This window comes from Cinclus cinclus, chromosome 17 (genome assembly GCF_963662255.1).
Source record: "Cinclus cinclus chromosome 17, bCinCin1.1, whole genome shotgun sequence".
NCBI classification, from domain to species: Eukaryota; Metazoa; Chordata; class Aves; order Passeriformes; family Cinclidae; genus Cinclus; species Cinclus cinclus.
This window is the reverse complement of record NC_085062.1, coordinates 2,616,081-2,634,666: the sequence shown is the minus strand read 5'-3', so window position 1 is coordinate 2,634,666 and position 18,586 is coordinate 2,616,081. Positions and strand designations below refer to the sequence as shown.

The 18,586-nt window shown below is 43.1% G+C and overlaps 1 protein-coding gene across 1 annotated transcript; it reads right to left on the bottom strand.

Moving 5' to 3' along the window:
• Positions 1-7,065: 7,065 nt before the first annotated feature.
• Positions 7,066-17,913, bottom strand: VPS37B (VPS37B subunit of ESCRT-I). The gene is made up of 4 exons (XM_062504465.1): positions 17,809-17,913; positions 9,769-9,940; positions 9,105-9,187; positions 7,066-7,997 (listed from the first exon to the last, which is right to left on the bottom strand). Exons 1-4 carry the CDS (start codon positions 17,911-17,913, stop codon positions 7,494-7,496), a joined length of 864 nt encoding a protein of 287 aa, XP_062360449.1. The 3' UTR covers positions 7,066-7,493.
• Between the last annotated feature and the right edge of the window lie 673 nt (positions 17,914-18,586).

Below are 18,586 nucleotides of genomic sequence, written 5' to 3'. Positions count from 1 at the left end.
TTATTGCATATTTTATGTGCCTATACTGTTATGAACTATATATGAAATTTAATATATAAGAGATAATTCTATTTTATATGTAATGATATTACAGATATAGGTGATTTATAAGCTACTAGTACATACTATAAATATATATTTTATATATATTATAGATGTATAATAGGCAGCTGTGTATGATACATATTATCATATGGGTGATTAGACTGAAGGATTTAGAGTTCAGCACCACAGGGTGATCACAGCTGCCTTGAGTATAGGTGGGGACTTGTCATGTTCAGTCAGCATTTACATCCTGTCCCTTGTTACCCTCAGACCCAATTACAGTCAAACTTCACAAAAGCCACAGTAAAACCCAGGGCTTTCCATCTCTGTGACTGCCAAGAGGCTGTAAAGCAGTTAACAAGAATTACAAGTGGCCGTATCTCAGGTAAACACACTGATGAGGTATTCCATTATTTGTTTTAGGTAGGTAGCAGTCTCCTGCTGGCCGAGGCTTGTTGAGGTTCCACATCCAGAACTGACTGTGCAGCTTTCTGGGCAGGGACACAAGGGCCAGTGCTCATTTCCCAGCTCATCCTGGGGCCAAAGGGCATTCCCCAGAAGGGCTCTGGTGCTCTCCTGGTGCTGCTGGGCATGGCAAGCAGCTGCTCTGATCCTGCACGTTCTGCTGGGATCACTCCAGCCTGGAGTTTTTTATTCCCTGCTCAGCCTTTCCAGAGCCCTGGGCAGAGGTTACGCAGCCCTGTCCCTCGGGTGGCTGCTGTCACATCAAGTGGCAATGACACAGCAGTGACAGGGGCCAGCTCCCTGCTGAGTTTCATTTCTTCCAGAGCCCTTTTCTCTCAAGGAAGTGCTTTCTGCAGTAGTTCCAGGTTTATTTATAGACAGTGATAAAGATATATTTGCTGGGAGACTGACGTCATCCAACCACTCACACCATCACATTTCATCATGGAAATACTGATTAGTCAAAAATGCAAACTTTTAAAACTCTAGCCAGAGTCCTACTTAAAGGATTCATTATATTTAAAGAATTAAAAAAAAAAAATGTGGCTTTGAGATTGATGCTGTGGCTAAATGTAACTTGTTTACCCCCACTGCTGTCACACTGTGATTTTCTTAAAACCATTCAGGCCAGCATAATCAAAAGTCTCAAAAAGCAGCAGCAAAAATCAAAAGAAGCTCTATAAACCACCGGAAGTGTAACCTAAGTTATTTTTTGTAAAAAAATTATTCTAACTGTCCAGTCTAGTTTTTTTTTTTTTTTTTTTTTTCCCCCTGCAGTCCTAGACTTTTTTTTTGGAAAATGTTTGCTGTTCATAGCTGACCAAAGTATCAGAACAACAAACTGTGTGTCTGCAAAGGTTTATTTTGAGACTCCATCAAGACATCCTGGTGTGCAGGATCCAGTTTGCTAATGACTTTTAAATACCATTATTGTGGCTGTAGACAGAGGAGGACATTTCACTCGATGTGCTCCCGAGAACAAATTTTACTCAGTACCTGTAAGAGAAGCAGTGGAAAATAACCAAGTTGTGAAATTGTCCACCTCGTGTTCCCTTCCACCAAGGTGAGTAAAAGTACAATTTATTTTTTCTTGAAGCAGCTTTCAGGCTGCCTCACAGCCCTTCCCTGCCCACCCTCTGGCTCCCTCAAACCTCCAGTGACCACAGATTAGGTTGAACACCAGCACACGAAGCAGCTGCAGCTCAGCAACAGCAGCAACAGAGAGCAAAGCTGGCAAAACACAAGTGTCAGATCACTGGGGAGGAAAAGTGCATTGAAATGAAGCACACAAAGAGAAAACAGGCTGGTACAGGCTCTAGGAAGTCAGGTGAAGAAACCAAACCACAAAACTTCTGCAAAAGTATGTTTTTAAGAGCCCTTGAAGCCACGAAAAACAGCCACTCCTTTGCAAGAAAAGTTATTTTTCTGCTGTGCCCAGCCAGGCATGAATTTAATGGGTTTGGGCAGGACAGTATTTAGAGATGGTATTTCCTGAATGACTCACTCAGAAGAATGTCTGGGGTAACCCAGAAGCACCAGCTAATCAAATAATTTAACAAATGCTTCATGGGTATGCAAGTTTAAATCAAAACAAAAAAAAAAAAAGAAAATATAAAGCTGGTCTGGATTCCCTTCATACCATGTGAGACAACACACTTCAGGCCAAAAGGCATTTCCACATTTCTCTACAACCAGCATTTTCTCCTCAGCCAGGTGGTCTCATTCCAGTGTGGAGAACTGGAACTCCTTTGTCACCCCCCATCCTCCCTTCAGGACTACAAACCCCTCAGAAATCAGCCCATCCCAAGCAGTGGTTGCTAGAATAATGTGCAGTTTTAAGTGCATGTAGCAAGGTGTGGGATTATGTGGTGAGAAGGAAACATTTTTAGCTTTGAAGGAAAAAATAATTCCTACTCATCACCTACAGGAGTGCAGAAAAAGCACCTCTGAGTGGTTTGGAAATAAGCAGTATTAAAAAAAAACAGCTTTTAGCTTACAGCAGGATCCAGGGTATGCACTGGCACATCTCCCAGCCTCAGCAGCCTGGGATTTGTCCTGCAGGTAGAGGTAAAAATGGAAGAGTGAGGTTGAGAGCCCAGCACAGGCTGCCCAGGGACAGCCTGAGCAGGGCCCCAAAATCTCCCCAAAACCCTCAAACAACACGCCCAGTTTCTAGTGCCCAAGTCTCAGAGAGGAGAAGAGGCAAACCTGCAAAGCCTGGCATGAGGGATGATTAATGTACAACCCCAGGGGACTCAAATTACAGGAGCAAGGGCGAGGGAAGGATCTGCGGAACCTGCAAAGCCACCTCCAGGGAAGGGACAAGCCAAGGCCACAGGGACACCGCAGCGTGTCCCCAGCACACCTCCCTTTTTTATGGTGGCATTCTGCCGTTTCCAACGCCCGAGTGCCACCTGAGTCCCCTCCCTGGCAAGGTCTGACCCTACCGAGTGACGCCTCCTTTGCACTGGGAACAACCTCCTGGGCCACCAACCACAGGGAAGGGCCATCAGAAGTCCAGGTCTGGAACAGGCACAGCTGGAGCTCCACAGCTCTTCAAGCTACAAAACACAGAGCAAATTCTTAGAGGAGCAGAGCTGAAGAGCTGCAGATTTTACATAACACCTTCCCCTGCCCTCGCCCACCTGCACTGAGTCAGCACAGCAGGATTTCCTCATCTGCACTTTCCTTTTCGTGCAGGTTATCCAATCTCTGCAGCCACCACAAACGGAACGGATCAAGAAACAATTAAAACAGGGATTTTCTTCCCTAATCAGTTATTCCACGCTAGGATTTCTGTTTCACATCGCTACCAAAGCGACAGATATCACAGCAAATTACATCAGGTCTTTTCTGCCCTCTGACTCATTTTCCTAAATTACTCTGGTTGACTCATTTCTCCTAACTTGGCTGAAATCTAAGATTTTCCTCTCTTTAAGAAATAAATTAATAAAAAGGCTTTCTCCAGGTGATTCTGAAAATTCCCACTGGCTCAGAAGAAATGCAAAGGGGTTTTAACTGACAGTCAGCCCACCTACCTCACTGCCCTGATTAAAACATGGAAAATCTACTGTGAGCAAACACATCCTGCATCACCTCTATACAAAATGGACTCGTTATATCCAGTCACTAAAAACACAGCCAACAGATTTACTATGAATAATTAAAGCTTCTTGCAATTTTATGCTCTACATCCACCTACAAATGTGTTTATGCTGCTACAGAAAAAAACACCATTAAGACTGAAAATCATTAATATAACTGCACCACGACTGAAGGGAGCCACAAGGGGACAGGACACCAAGAGATATGCTATTTTATTTAAAATCAGAACACAGTAGATAACAGAAAGACTTATTATGCAAACAACTCCACTGCATGTTTCACAACTTGCTCAGCATATAAAACTGCCCCTTATTAAGACAGTACAGGATCACACAGAGGAAGTGTTCAGGCACAGGACAACTCTGCCCCCTCTGAACTCCACGTCTGCCACGCAGCTCCACGTGAGGGTGAAAGAATTGTTGGTTTGAGCTCTGTATCTACATCATGATTCCAGTTTGAGAGGGCAGAGAAGTCCCAAGAGAGGTGGAGACTGAGGCTGTGCAGGTTGGGGCAGGAATGGGGATGGTCACCTCGAGCAGTGCCCTGCTGCCTCCTGGCACCCCAGGGCAGCTCCTGCTCCCTCCAGCAGTACAGAGGGGACCTGCCTGCATCAGCTGTGCTGGAACAACCACCTCCACCTTCTCTGGGAGCAGCCCTGAGTGCAGTGAGACCCACCCAGGAGCCAGAGCTGCTCGCTGCAGTCCCAAGTCCAAGTCCCAGCTCCCAGAACTGTGTACAAAAGACTGGCACAAATAATGCTGCCCAAAGAGAGCATTTCCAATGCTACCAACACTCTAAAGCCGTGTTACATGTTGTGTTTAAAGGATTTTTCTCCAATTGCTTTGGGGAAGTATATGCTATTTGTAGCAGACATCAAAAATCCTTTTTATATATATATATATATATAAAATTTTTTTTGGCAAGCATCGTGAGCCACCTCCTCTCGAGTCTCAGCTTGCCTATGGCATTTTAATCTCACTATCTTATAAACAGTGCAAATTAGTACAATTCTAAATATCCTAGCCAGAGCAAAATTTATTTATTAGCTAAAACAGAACAGGAGAAGCTGTTGAAGGTTGAAAGCACTGACACAGCTCTTGCCAGGTTAGTGTTTCATCAAGTTTGTTGCTGAAAGGATTGAATAGCTTTCCACAGTCATTCTTCTCCTTTACCCTTAAACATCACCAGCAGTCAAGTAAATATTTACAGTCTGTGTGCACACACACACAAAATTAATGGCAAAACGTTTTCCATGAGCAGCTGGACTTCAGTTATGAGCTTGCAATAACTGAAACATCACATTAGTTACATCAGCTACGTTCAAACTTACCCATCAGTGAAGGCAACTATAAGCTTACAAATAGCAGATACAGCTGTTTTTTTCTGAAATATGAGGGTCAGTTTTTTGTAAAAGTCAGTGCTCTTTAAGAGCCCTTAAATTAGAGTTAAGCAATGGCCATTCAAATGATAAAAATGCTAATATCCTAGAATTACAATCACAAGTAGTGATCCTAAGGCACATCAGCCACATGCATATGCAATAATGCATTGTTTTGCTTTCAGACAAAAAAAATTGCATTAGTTCTGTCTGTATTTAGTGTGCACAAGAGGTTGCTTTTAGATAAAGTATCCCTGAAAGGTCATTGTTATCACAAAAGTTACCAAAAGACAGAAGATTTAACAAGTAGTAAAAATATTTTTGGACTACTAATACCAATAAAGTCTGATACATAAAATGCAGTGCAAATTCACAATACACTTATCTATCACCCCCATCACCTCTGAGGATTTCCAACCCTCAGAAAAAAAGTTGGCACTTGATAAGTGTAAAATATACCTGGTTGTTTTTATGAAATCTTAGTAAAACTGATTTGGGAGTGTTTTAGAGTTTTTGTGTAGCAGGCTCAAAGTAGGAATTTCTGTATTCAGACACCACCCTGGTAGCCCCCACCCACTTTAATTCTTTCTAGGACACAAAACCATTTCTACAGCAGACTCATGTTTAGCATCCAGATACAACAGCTGCCATCCAAATACCAGCACTAACAGCACAGCAAAGGTACTTTGAAACAAGTCATAATTAACCATGCTTATACAAAGCTTCAGTAAGAAAATAATACCAAGAAAAGATACCACACTATTAGGAAAAAGAAAAAAAAACAACCACATCCTGTACCATCACTAGATTACAGAAAAAACACACTTTGCAAACAAATCCAATGCACATTGCTTCACAAAATCCCCCATCTATAAAAGCTTGCCAGACTTACACTGGGGAATTGGTTCAGATGCCAGTAACACTGACCAACCTTCTGCCCTTTGTCTGCAGAAGGCAAAACAAAATGACCATATTTGTATTTTCAGAATCGAGAGCTTCCTGTTATTAGCTTAATTTCAGATTAGTATTTGCTAACCACCACACTCCAGAGGAAATGATTAAGGGACAATCCAGGTCTTACATAAAGGAAAAAAAAATAGATATTCTATTCTGACCCATGTTTGTATTACAAACTTCCAAACAATGCAGTGCATTCTGGGACAACGATACCAAAAGGCTCTGAAATAACCAGGGGCTTTGACAGATTCTGGATTGATTGATAACAAATTCACAGACACATTCTGTGCAAACAGCAAGTTAAAATTTGCCTCCCCCAGTGTTGGATTAAATACCAGCATGTGTCTGCACCTTAGGCTTCAAGAGTCACATGGAGAGTGAAATCTGAGCTGCCCTGAACAGCCTCTCCCATCCAGGGGCCCAAGTCAAGAAGGGATTCTCTAACATGCAAACAGCCACCATGGGCTTCAAAAGGCTTTTTCTTTTTTGCCTACTTGCAGAGAAACATTAACTGCAAATTCCAGATAGATAGACATGCCCCAAACTGCAAAACGAAATGAAACGGGAAAGTTAAAAATAGTTCTGCTGAGCGAGAGACAGAATTAAGGGATAAAATGAAATTGTGGAAATTCAAGTGGGCAATTACATGTGAAAATCCAGTATTTGATTAAGAAAATACCCTGCCTAGATTCCTGGAATCACATGGTAGCAAAAGCTAAGCACCTCTGTAAAAAAATCATTTCTGTATCCAAGGTGTGGAAAAGGAGAAAAAAAACAACCATTAGAAAGAGCCTTAATAGGCAAGGAAATAAAACTGCCTGGTAAAGTGTCTATAAAACCCTAAACTGGCTCTACAAACAGTTTAGTTTCATTTCAAGAGACCAGGACTTTGAGGGTATCAAGCTATTTAGGAGTGGGAGTAGTGCCTACTTTGATTATACATTGTCTAAGGTAACAACTGAAATGCAGAAATGAAACTCTTGGCATTTTCCCTGTCTAAACCCCCCCAAGGTTGTTCTGACAGGAGTTTCAGCTCAGTGAGCTCTGAAAATGTTGTGCACCTGGCCCTGGAAGCAAAGGGGGATCCTGTGCACACCCCCTGCCCAGCAGTCAGATATGGTTGTTACCATCCCAACAGTGTCACGGACACAGAATTCCTCAGAGAGACAACCAGCTCCCAGCTTGTCACACACACACCCAGCTGCCATGGGAATACATCAGAACACAGGAGGATGCCGATTTGCCATCACTAAGGAATTCAAAGCATGACTTGGTTTGTAACAAATCCACTGCCAGTGCCTTCCCAACCTGATGGATTTACAGAATTTAGACTTTATCACCTTCCTAGGAAAACCTTGTCATCACTGACCTTTGCAAACAAACATCACCACATTTAGCAAAGCAATTGCAAACCTCTGTGCCACAGCTCGGCCTTTGTGCTCCATTGTGCAAAGAACAGAGGCTTCCCATTGCCTACAGCAAGTCTCTGATGGGGGAAAAGGAAATATAAGCACCAATAAGTAAGTCAGGCCAACCCAAACATTTACTGGAGGATAAAGCCAGGATGTGGTGGAAGGCGAGGTGGTCTCTGGGGAAGAGGTGGAGGGTAGGGTGGCACACACTGGGCTGGGTATCCCGGCTGTGGCATCTGACTCGTGGGCTGAGCTCCTCCCGGCCGAGGTGGGAGAGGAGGGTAGGGAGCACCTGGGTAAGAAAGAGCTGGTCCTGAGCTCATGGCTGCAGTGAAGGGAGTGGGGAATCGTCCTGCTGGGCCTGAGGGAGGCGGGGGAGGCGGGATCCGCCGGGGCACCACCGAGGGAGGAGGGTTTGCATCCGCCTTGTAGGGATCTGCAGGGGCGGGCGTGGGCTCGGGCGGCCTCGGCTGCGCCGGCGGCGGAGCCTGAGCGAGTCTCTGTCCCTTCAGCACCATTTCCTGCAGCTTCTCGATCTTCACCCGCCGCAGGTGAGCCAGTTTCCGCTTGCTCTGGTACTCGTCGATGAAGGAATCCAGTGGTATTTCACCATCAAGGAACTTTTCTGCCATATTCTGTCAAATACAGAACATTCTCTTAGGAAACAGCCTACTGCAACAGAATCTAAATGGCTCACATCCCAAAAATAGCATCATTTTGCCTGTGATTTTCCAGCTGGCATATGGAAGATGACTGGCATACTGAAGAATTCTGAGCAGAACTTTGAGTGAGTTAGTTATTACTCAGAAGCACTGAGAGCTAAATATCACTTTTGCATAAATTTATACTGAAGTAACAGCGGCAAAACCATCTGAATCTGGCTCCGAGCATTCCCCTGATCACCAGAGATGGGAACAAATGAAGTCCAGCAACTTCCCAGATTCCCAGCTAAGCTGAATTACAGCTCAGTGCTGCTTGAATGCCAACAGAAACACTGGCAACTCTGTGAGACTCAGCACAGATATTATTGCTAAGTCAGGTTTAAGACTCGCCCTTACTTGTGGCTTTGGGTAAATGATGTTTAATAATTGAGAGCTGAACAAACATCAAATCACAAAATTCAGCTTGTCCTGGGAATGTCTTCTTACAATCACAACTCGAGGCTAATAAGCAATTTTTTTACTCCTGATTAATTACAGAAAATGCCTGCATGCAAATCAGCAAACAAAACCAAACACTCCCATTATTCTGAAGTCAGATCACCCTTCAAGCACTTGTGCCACAGCAAGTGCTGACCCCTGGCACCTGCACAGACACATTGGAATCACAATGGAATATTTCACCAGAAACACTGGAGGAAAAGCAGCACAGGCACAGTTTTTTATTAGGCTGCTAAATTACATTTATTATGAAGTAATACATATGCCAGCCAAACCCCATTAAAAAAAGATTCGACATTTTTAAACTCTGCAAGTTCGAAGGCAAAGTCAAGGACCTAAGAGGTTTGCCCATCTTTTCTAAAAAAATGAATTTTCTCTCTTGAACTTCGAAAAAATTACTCAGATAAAAAAGAAATAAAATTGCTGGAATCAAACAGATGTTCCCTGACTCAAAGCAGAGACAAGACCATATTCTTAAACTACTCCTTAATCTGTCACATGCTCAAATCAGCACTGCAGCCATGGACATGGAAGGTTCTGGAAATGGGTGGAAGAGGCAGAATTGGGGTGTTCTGTCATTACCTCTGTGTCTTCCTCAATCTTCGCCCCCTCAGCCTGCAGCAGTGCCAGCAGGGTCTCCAGGGAAGCATTACTGGATTGTCTGTCTGCAAAGGCACAGGAAGGACAGAAAATGACAGCTGGCTCTAAGTGACTCCCAAACACACAACAACCTCTAAGGCAGCAGGCTCTGCAGTTCTACACAGGATGGTTACAAGAAGAAATACATTATGAAGTTTAGGAATATTGTCAAGAGTGCTAAGAGTTGAAATTTAATTCCAATTATATACTTATAATATTGACAGCACTTCAGCAGGTGCAGTATCAGATCTACACTATAATTCAGTATGAAAGTTAAATGCAATATTCCATTTGATCTATAAATAGTCACTGAAAATTCAAAGTGTTTTGCTCTTTAGCAAGGTAAATGAAGCAGATCACTTAGAGAAGAGTAGGTCAAGAACAGGCAGGTAACAGGAAGAAACCATGGTATCTGTTACTAGATGTGACAGTCACTTAATAAATCATCAGAAGTGTGATCTATTTCAGCACTACACAAGAATGACATCTCACTTTGTACCCTAATTCACAGCTAAAAATGAGACACCAAAAACCAAACAACAAACAGGCAGCAGATTTATATTCACTTACAAAACAGAAAATCGTAATTGTCAACACCCAGTGTTACCTAGTTTTGTTTTCTTTATCTGATATGCTTCAAAAAGAACTTGCAGCTCCTGATATTTCTCAGTCAAATTTGATTTCAGAGACTCCAACTTTGGCTGGTACAGGAGATTTCCTTCTGCCAGACTGCGGTTGCTGGCAAGAGTCATGTCCTTGCTGTGCTGAACATTTTGAGCCTGGATATAAATTCAAAACAAAACAAAAAGTGTGTGAAATTACAGTGCAATTATTAAGCAAGACAAAATGAGAATCTGAACTTTTAAACAAACAACAAAAGTAAGCTCTATGTAACAACTGATGCTGTGACATTGGGCCTGCAACTGATGAACAAACGATGGACATTGGCAGATAAAGCAACAGCTCTTGAAAAACTCTGAATTCCAGCAGTGAGATACAGTGAGTGAAGAAGAATATCATCCTTTACCTTGTTATCTTGAAAAACTCTGAATTCCAGCAGTGAGATACAGTGAGTGAAGAAGAATATCATCCTTTACCTTGTTATCTTGAAAAACTCTGAATTCCAGCAGTGAGATACAGTGAGTGAAGAAGAATATCATCCTTTACCTTGTTAACATGCAAAAAATAAGGATTGCATCGTGACTGCTCCTTCTCCAGAATATTCTTCCCCAACTGTGTTACACCAATCTTGGATTAATGCCAAAACCTTCATTTTTTTTTTCAGTTTAATCCTTCTGCTGAACAGTTCCTAGCCTAAAGAAAAACTGACAATCCTACACACCCCAAGATTTAGCCAGATTCCAGTTTGCTCACACTCACACATGCACATGATCAAGAGAGCCTTCAGGAGCTCCAGGAGAGCTGAGTGTTTGCCCTGGGTGTCACATTAGATTCATTAAAATATTCAGACATCAAAAGAGGGGAGAAAAAAAACCAACCAAGGGATTTGATTTCAGATTCTCAGGCTGAATCAACAAGTGGAATAGCCTTCCCAGAGCACAACAGAATAATTCTACTGAGCTGCCTTCAAAACCAACAGAAGTTTGGTACATTTTTGTGAGCTCCTCCATCCAGGAGGGCCATTTTGTGCCCTTTCCAGCCCAGGTTATTCCTGTTCAGCTGTAGCTGGTCTCATTTCCAGCTCCTGCACACTGTGCAAACAGAAGCACAGATCTTGCTCCTGCCACACTTCTAGGTGGACAAAAGCCACACCCCAGAAACAGGAAAAGAGGAAAATCAAATGAGCTGTTTAAAAGCCCCAGAAAAGGGCAAGCATCAAAATTCAGATGATTTTCCAAGCACAGCAACTGCTTTGAGAGCAATTACTTCCTTTTGAAACATTTATAACTTTAATTTCCTAAATTCAGTACTAGCTTGGTGTTTCTCAAACACACCTTTGTCCCCAGACATGGCTCTTCTAAAACCAAACCTTTACCCTCACCCTGCTCTTGCCAAATCACTTAAAAACCCAACAACAACAACAACAACCAAGGATAATGCAGAGTCCTAAATTCTACAGCAATCCCAATTGTACTCCAAAATGTGAAATTCAGAAATTACACTTTCAATATTGTTTTGTCTTCTCAAGCCTAAATAGGCACTCAGCCCTATGCTTGTGTTCAACATGGATCCTTTCAAAGAATAAAAGGAAAATCTTGTTCTTACCTTTGAAAATAATTTAAATTAAATTTAATAATAAATAATTTAAATTAAAACAATTTAAATAATTTAAAATAATTTAAATTAAACTGGTTTCCATTTGTTTATTCTCATATGACCCAATCCTATTAGGACTGTTGCTTTCAGAAAGCTGAAGTCCCCCTATTTTACATTTTTAAAAATAATTATGAAGGGAACTAAAATACACAGGATTTAACAGCTTCATTAGTGGCATCCAGCTCTTACCAACCTCCTGCCATCACCACCAGCCTTGTTACTCACTGGCTCCTGAACTGCCAGCCAAGGAAAATTGTGTGCAAAAAGACTGATGGGTTCTGGTGCCTCTTTCATCATTTTAAAGAGCTCACAGCAAATTCAGTATTTTCACTGCTTGGGAGGCTGATATCCTCATGTCAAAGCAGGTGCACAGTCAATCAGGAGAGACCAGTTTAATGAGTGAGCTTTGACCTCTTTTAGGATCAAGAAGATGCACATTTACTCAGGGCAGAAAAAAATTCAGTGGACAAAAACCTACAAACTTTTCCAGAGCACAAATACCAGGAAAAGGAAGCTTTTACTAAAAATCATTTGTAATAAAGAGGAGAAGGTAGAACTCCAGATAAACAGAGTAAGGAAAGACTTCCTAAAGTCAGATGAGACTTTTGTGATGTTGTCCCTGCCTCAAGCATCAGAATATTTCTCAAGAGGACCCCAGGCAGCAGGAGGAAGAAACAAATTCCTAACCTTTTATAATGATCTGCTGAATAACTTTACTTTTAAATAATTTCAAATGTGTGAAGATGAGTAAATACCACTATGACATGACATATCTGACTTGCAAAAATAAGAAAAATGTGACTAATACAACATGACTACATCTAAGGCAGAGTGACATCCTGTCCTTTGCATCTGATATCTAATAATTATGGACCAGACTAAACTTGAGCAAAAGTCTTAAAAATACTTGTTTTAAACTGGAAATGTTAAGGTATTTGTAATTTTACTTTAAGTTATAGTGCTTGAAATTACACAGGACTTAATGACTAAACTTTTTCCATATTATTTCTGAGAAGGGCCTGTTTTTTCTAACAGAAGTTGATCAAAAATGGTAATTGACACTAATGATGAATTACAAGGTCACTCCTGAAGTCTTCACTTTCCAGCGCTGGTCTGTGTCAAATTTAACAATGCACACTTGGAGACATGAGAAACTTGAATCTCACCCAAAACCATAAGAAGAACCAGTTCCTCCAATACAAAACAAATTTAGGAATGATGTCTAATGAAACTTAAGGAGGAGCTGGTGAAGACTGTCACTGAAAGAATTTTGAAGTCTGTGAATTCTTTTTCACAACAAACAGAACAGATATAATCCCAGAGAGATGCAATTTGAATACAGTCATGATTTATAAACCAGAATAATCTCTGTCACTGATGTGAAGGTCTGTGTAGAAACATTATAGCAACTGTTCCACTACACTTGGAAGTTAATTCAAGGAATCAGAAAGCAAACACCTTAAAGTTTGCCTAAAGAGAGCTGCAGAGAAGCTTTAAAATAATTTAAAACTACAAAAAACAGCTGCAAAATCATCCAAGGTTCAAAGGCACAGTCCAGCATGAGCAGTCTATTATGATTATCAGTGCAGCACAAAGCATGCTTTCACCATCCATTCATAGCTTTCCACAAGCTGAGGAAGGAATAAATCCAACAAAAGGTATTTTGTTATCACATGTGACATGTGACAAAAATGTGCATTAGCAGGGAACTGCTCCTGCACTGGTTGTTCACCTGCCCACTGGAAGTGCAAGGAAAAAAGTTATTTAGAGATAAAAGTCAGGAGCATGGGACTCCAGCAGAATTCCTAACAAGACTCTTGAGGTCATGAGCACTTCCAACAGGCAGGAAATGTTAATCTGAAACCAGATGAAAATACCAGTCAGAATCACAAGACACAGTGAGACAGGACAATATTAAGGAGAATATATGACTTTATTACTATTATTATTAGTAGTACTATTATTAGTATTATCTGCTAAGCTCTCACTACGAATTCTGAATGGGACAAATGGGGCAACCATACTGAGCTGCTTATAAGGGGATTTTCATGGTACAAGGATTGCTCACTCCTGAGCAGACCACTCCATACCAAACTGCTGCAAGAAAATGAAGCTATGGATACACAGAGGTTATTAAAAGCAAAAGTCATGGTTTATCAACACTTGAAAACCTAGGCTGCTTAAAAAATTAGTGTCTTTAATGGATATAATTTGAATAATTTTTACTCAAGGATTTATTTAATGAGCATTTCCAAGAGCAGGCAGCAGCAACTGCTTTGGGAATTTACAGTCTACTACTTTTATGAACTGCAGCTTTGTTTCATCCCACTTTTAAAAAAGGAAAAAAAAAAGCTGGTTAAAATTAAACCAGAACTAGTACTAGCTTAGCAACATTCATACTATAAATGTTGATCCCTTGCTCCAAAATAATGGTTTGCAGCAAGAGTTATTTGTGTAAAACATCTCTGAGAAGCATCACTCTGGTTCATCCAAAAGCACATTCCCAGAGGAGCTGCCTCCTGAGAAACTGAGCAATCCTGACTACCCACAAAGTCCATCAAGAGTTGCTATAATTATAATTATAAGCTTGCTCTGGCCAGCACCATGGTGAGGAGTCTCTTGGTACCTTCAAGAAAAAGTCTCTTAAGGAGCTATAAATAAAAAGCAGCTTTGTGTGGCACCGTTTTAATTGCTTTATACATAGGACACATCCATGTCAGTTTTGGATTTCTCCAGCCTGTATCATTCCCACATTCTCTTTCACTTTCAAATACTTGTAAATTAAAATATTCAGTCACACTGTAGAAGTAAAAAGATGCACATTTGGAGTATCAAATTAACCCCTGAAACAGGAGCTGACAGGTGCAGAGTAGGAGAAGAGACTTCTTTTACAGAAGATTTAGGAGTGCTTTTTATCAAGGACTCGTGAATAATAACACACCCCCTAACAACATCTGTTCTGCAATAAATATTAAAACATACTGCAATGTAATTAGATTGGCTATATTTAGCTCTTCTGATTGCTTAAAAATGACAAAATAAAGCTTAGAAGGTAAGCTGCAGTTCCTAGACATTTCTTGCAGAGGCAGGACACTCAGCACTGCAATTTTCACTCATCAGACACAGACAGGTTACTCATTTGATGCTCAACTAGAAGAAAAAAAAATCTGTAGTTGTCACCAAGTCTAATTCCTAACTTTGCAACTAAATTTCATGTTTGGCCAACAAGAACATGACCACTTGCACAATGTGGTTTTAGGACAGGAGTAGGAATCCAAGAAATCTGGGCAGGAATGAACATAGTTTAACTTGGACTTTCTGCCCTGCATGATCTTTTCAATCAGCTTCTGAGAAAAGGACTATGCTCAAAAAATTCCTTTTGTGCTTGCCAGTGTACTTTGAAATGCTGGAATGAGAAGAAGGCAATACATTTCTGACTTCTTGATTTCACATAATTAAGGTATTGAAAAGCAAGTATTTTTTGGCCATGGAATCTTAGCAGTCAGTAATACAATACTGCACTGTTACAGAAGTGATGCTCCAGGAGATAAAAAGAAAATTCACTTTCACAGGGAAATTCATCAGATCATCACCAGCATCAGGTCACAAATTCTCTCATCTGTGCTTTTTAGAGTTATCTCACCGAGACTGACTTGTATAAACAAATTACTTTTATGACCCTGATATGGCAGGGGGTTTGGAACTAAATGATCTTTCAGGTCCCTTCCAACCCAAACCACCCTGTGATTGCCTATTTCTTGAAGATGAATGCTGTACATGAACTGCAGAGATCAACCTGAAAGGATTATATATAAAAAAAAAAAAAAAACCCTCCTCAGTTTTAAAAGACTGGGAGTACCAGACAAGGAGCTTCCTTCCTCTTTCTCACAGACAAGATGTTCGTTGTTCAAGCCCTGCAAACCCAACCTCAGGGACAGGAAAAAGTGGCAGTTCAGCCCTGATGCCACAGTGTCACACACCTGGGGACACACGTGCAGGACATGCTGCAAGGACATCACCCCGTGGGTGCACACACACAGACACAGACACACACCCCCACAAATCCTGCCCAAATGCCACACAGGAATACATTCCCTGTAAGGCTGGAAGTGCCTATTTTTAGCTGTTAGCAAGAAAGCCAAGTGGTTTTTCCAAATCCTCCTCCTTTGTGAACAAAACATTGGGGTTTGAGCTGGGTTTCCCTTGCAACAAAGAGAACAATGGGCTATTTTTTCAATGACGGAATAATCAGCTTTAACCAACTTTGCCACTGAAAACTCAAGCGACCTCAGAGAAGTGACTTTGGAATTGTGATTTAATTTGTATGTCACATTAAAATCAGGAATTTAAGGACTTTGGGATAACCCTACAAGATGGATACCTATGGACTGAGAGCCAAGCAGCAGTGAAGTCACCACGGTGCCTCCTTGATGTTCAGGATTTCCCTCTCTCCCTCTTCCTGCCGCACACTTCCCAGTGAAAACTCAGGTCTCAGCAGCACACGCAATAAACACTTTGGTGAAGGCAAAAACAGAATGAGGATGAAATATTCAAGTATGGCCAACTCCTTCCAAGATGGGTAAACATATTTCTAGTTGAACAGACTCCAGCAAAAGCCTCCACATCCAATAAAAGAGGATTACAGCAGACAGCAGCACAGCCGTGTTTCCACACAGCCCGAGCACCTTCAAACCTGGCCACACTTTCCAAACACCACAAAAAATATTCCCTCAGGCCCAAAGAACTTCACTCTACAATTTAAAAGCCTTATGATGCCAAAGAAAGAGGAAAACCTGAGGGTCAAATCGAGAATGTGGGCTGGTTGTGTAGTGAGGGAGGATCTTTTCTGCTGAGAAAAGATACGGTTTTCTGTCACTTCTGATCTACAGTCTTAAGTCCAGACTGACAAATAAATAATAATAAAGAGCCCACCGAGCCAGGCCTTGTGCTTGTGTCCCTTGTCAGAGGTCACACCAGAACCAGCAGCCCTGCACCCGTTCACATCTTTACAAAGTTAAGCCCATTATAACCCGCTGAGTTTCCTTAAATAGTTTTTATTCAGCAGGGTGCTCCTGCCCCCAGCAAACCACGGGGCCTCCAAGAGCTCTCTGCATGCTCTACTTTCCACAGCACTGCCTGCTTCTTCTAAGTTCTCAAAATATAAGCTTCCACGAAAAGTTATTATGGCTGCCCCACTCCCAGAAATCTATTGGCACAAAGTTCAAAATCCAAACTGTCGCACAATACAGCAAGTAAATTCCCCAGGACACCTCATCAACTCAGCCCCAGCCTTCAGTGGGCCTCTCCATGTGGAATACTTTGACATTTTAGCTCGAGGTGATCCGGAACAATTTCCTCAGAACCACCAAAAGGGCCAGAACCTTAGTTTGAGGGAGCACAATTATAACTGATTTCACTTAATAAACTAAGCTTCTTTCTCAAGAACACGTTGCCACTGTTTTTCTTCTCCCGAGGCTTTTGTCTTCTCATTTAAGAAAACAAAAATAATACCCAATAAATACAGGACCCAGAAAAGTAGAGCACATTTTTTTCTTTTAAAGTTTTCCTACATACAGTTTCATCTTATTCGCTCTTATCTGACTAAGAGTGAGATTCTTTCAGGCACAACTGTGGCCAAAGAAACCCAGAACAATCTCATACCTGAATTGTAACACACAAAAAAAAACCCAGTAAAAAACAACCATAGCCAGAGCAAGAAAACAGGCTCCTATTTTGTTTTAAGAATCACGGATCCAAAAGCACGACTTAGAGCCTGATGCACTGACAAAGACACTTCAAATAGGCAAAACAAGCAGCAGAAAAGCCTGACAGCCCTCGCTGAGCCCAGCATACCAACGGGGGCACACAGAAATCTCTTTCACATTGTTTTGAATTCACCCTGGCAAAATCCTTCACCACGGCCACGGCATAAAACAAGGGCTGTGCAAACGGAAAAGCTGATCCCACCTCCGGGCCGTCAGTGCCTCCTAATTCGGTGGTTGAATTAATTTAGTTTAGCGTTTTCAGCCTGCCGAGCCTTCACCCTTCCTATAGCACCCAGCGGGCACCGATCCCCCCGGCGCGGGCCGAACAAAAGGCCGGGAGGGCCGGGAGAACGAGGGCCGGGGGCGGCAGGGAAGGGGAAAGCAAGGAAGGGACCGCCAGCCTTCCCCGCAGCCCCGGGGGCTCCTCACGCACCGGCAGCTCCACGGCGGGGCCGAGACCACCCGGCGGCTCCGGGGAGCGAGGAGTCATTAACACCGCGCCCCCCCCCAACAGCGAGAGGCACCGGGGGCGGCGGGGACCCTGAGGGCTGAGAGGGGCGGCCGGAGGAGAGGCCGCGGCTGGGGAGTACGAGGCAGCCCCTCACCTCTTCCATCTCGCGGGCCATATCCTGGAGCTGGTCCTCGTCGTCCAGCAGCGCGCTGAGCTCCTGTAGGCTCAGCGCCTCCAGGCGCCGCAGGTCCAGCGCCATCCTGGCCCCGCTCCGCTCCGCTCCCGCCCCGGCCCCGCACCGGAAGTGCCGCCGCGGTCTCGCCCCGGTCCGGCGGGCACCGCCCTCAGCGCCCCCTGCCGGGGGGGCGTGTCGGGGCGTACCAAGGGGGCTGCGCGGCGGGAGGGGGCGCTGCTGGACGGAACCAAAGGGGCTTCGGGAGAGGGGGCTGCTGTGGATGAGCGGGCTGAGGGGAGCCCCTTGAGGGGGTGAAGACTCTTGAGGGGTCTGTGAGGGGAGCCCCTTGAGGGAGTGAAGACTCTTGAGGGGTCTGTGAGGAGAGCCCCTTGAGGGGGTGAAGGCTCTTGAGTGGTCTGTGAGGGGAGCCCCTTGAGGGGTCCATGGGTGAAGCCCCTCCATGGGCACATCGCTGGGCAGAGCCCTGCACAGAGCGAGCTTTGTGGGCTGCGCTCATGTGAGGTGCACGGGGCGCTCGGGATCAGTCATTGAGATTGGAAAAGCCCTCTGAGATCATCAAGTCCAGCTTGTGACCGATCACCAGCTTCTCCACCAGACCACATCGCTGAGCGCTTCATCCAGTCTTTTCTGACACGCCTCCAGGGATGGGGAGTCCTCCACTTCCCTGGACAACCTTTTCCAATGTTTTATCACCCTTCCAGTTAACGAATTCCTCCTGGTGTCCAACCGTACCCTC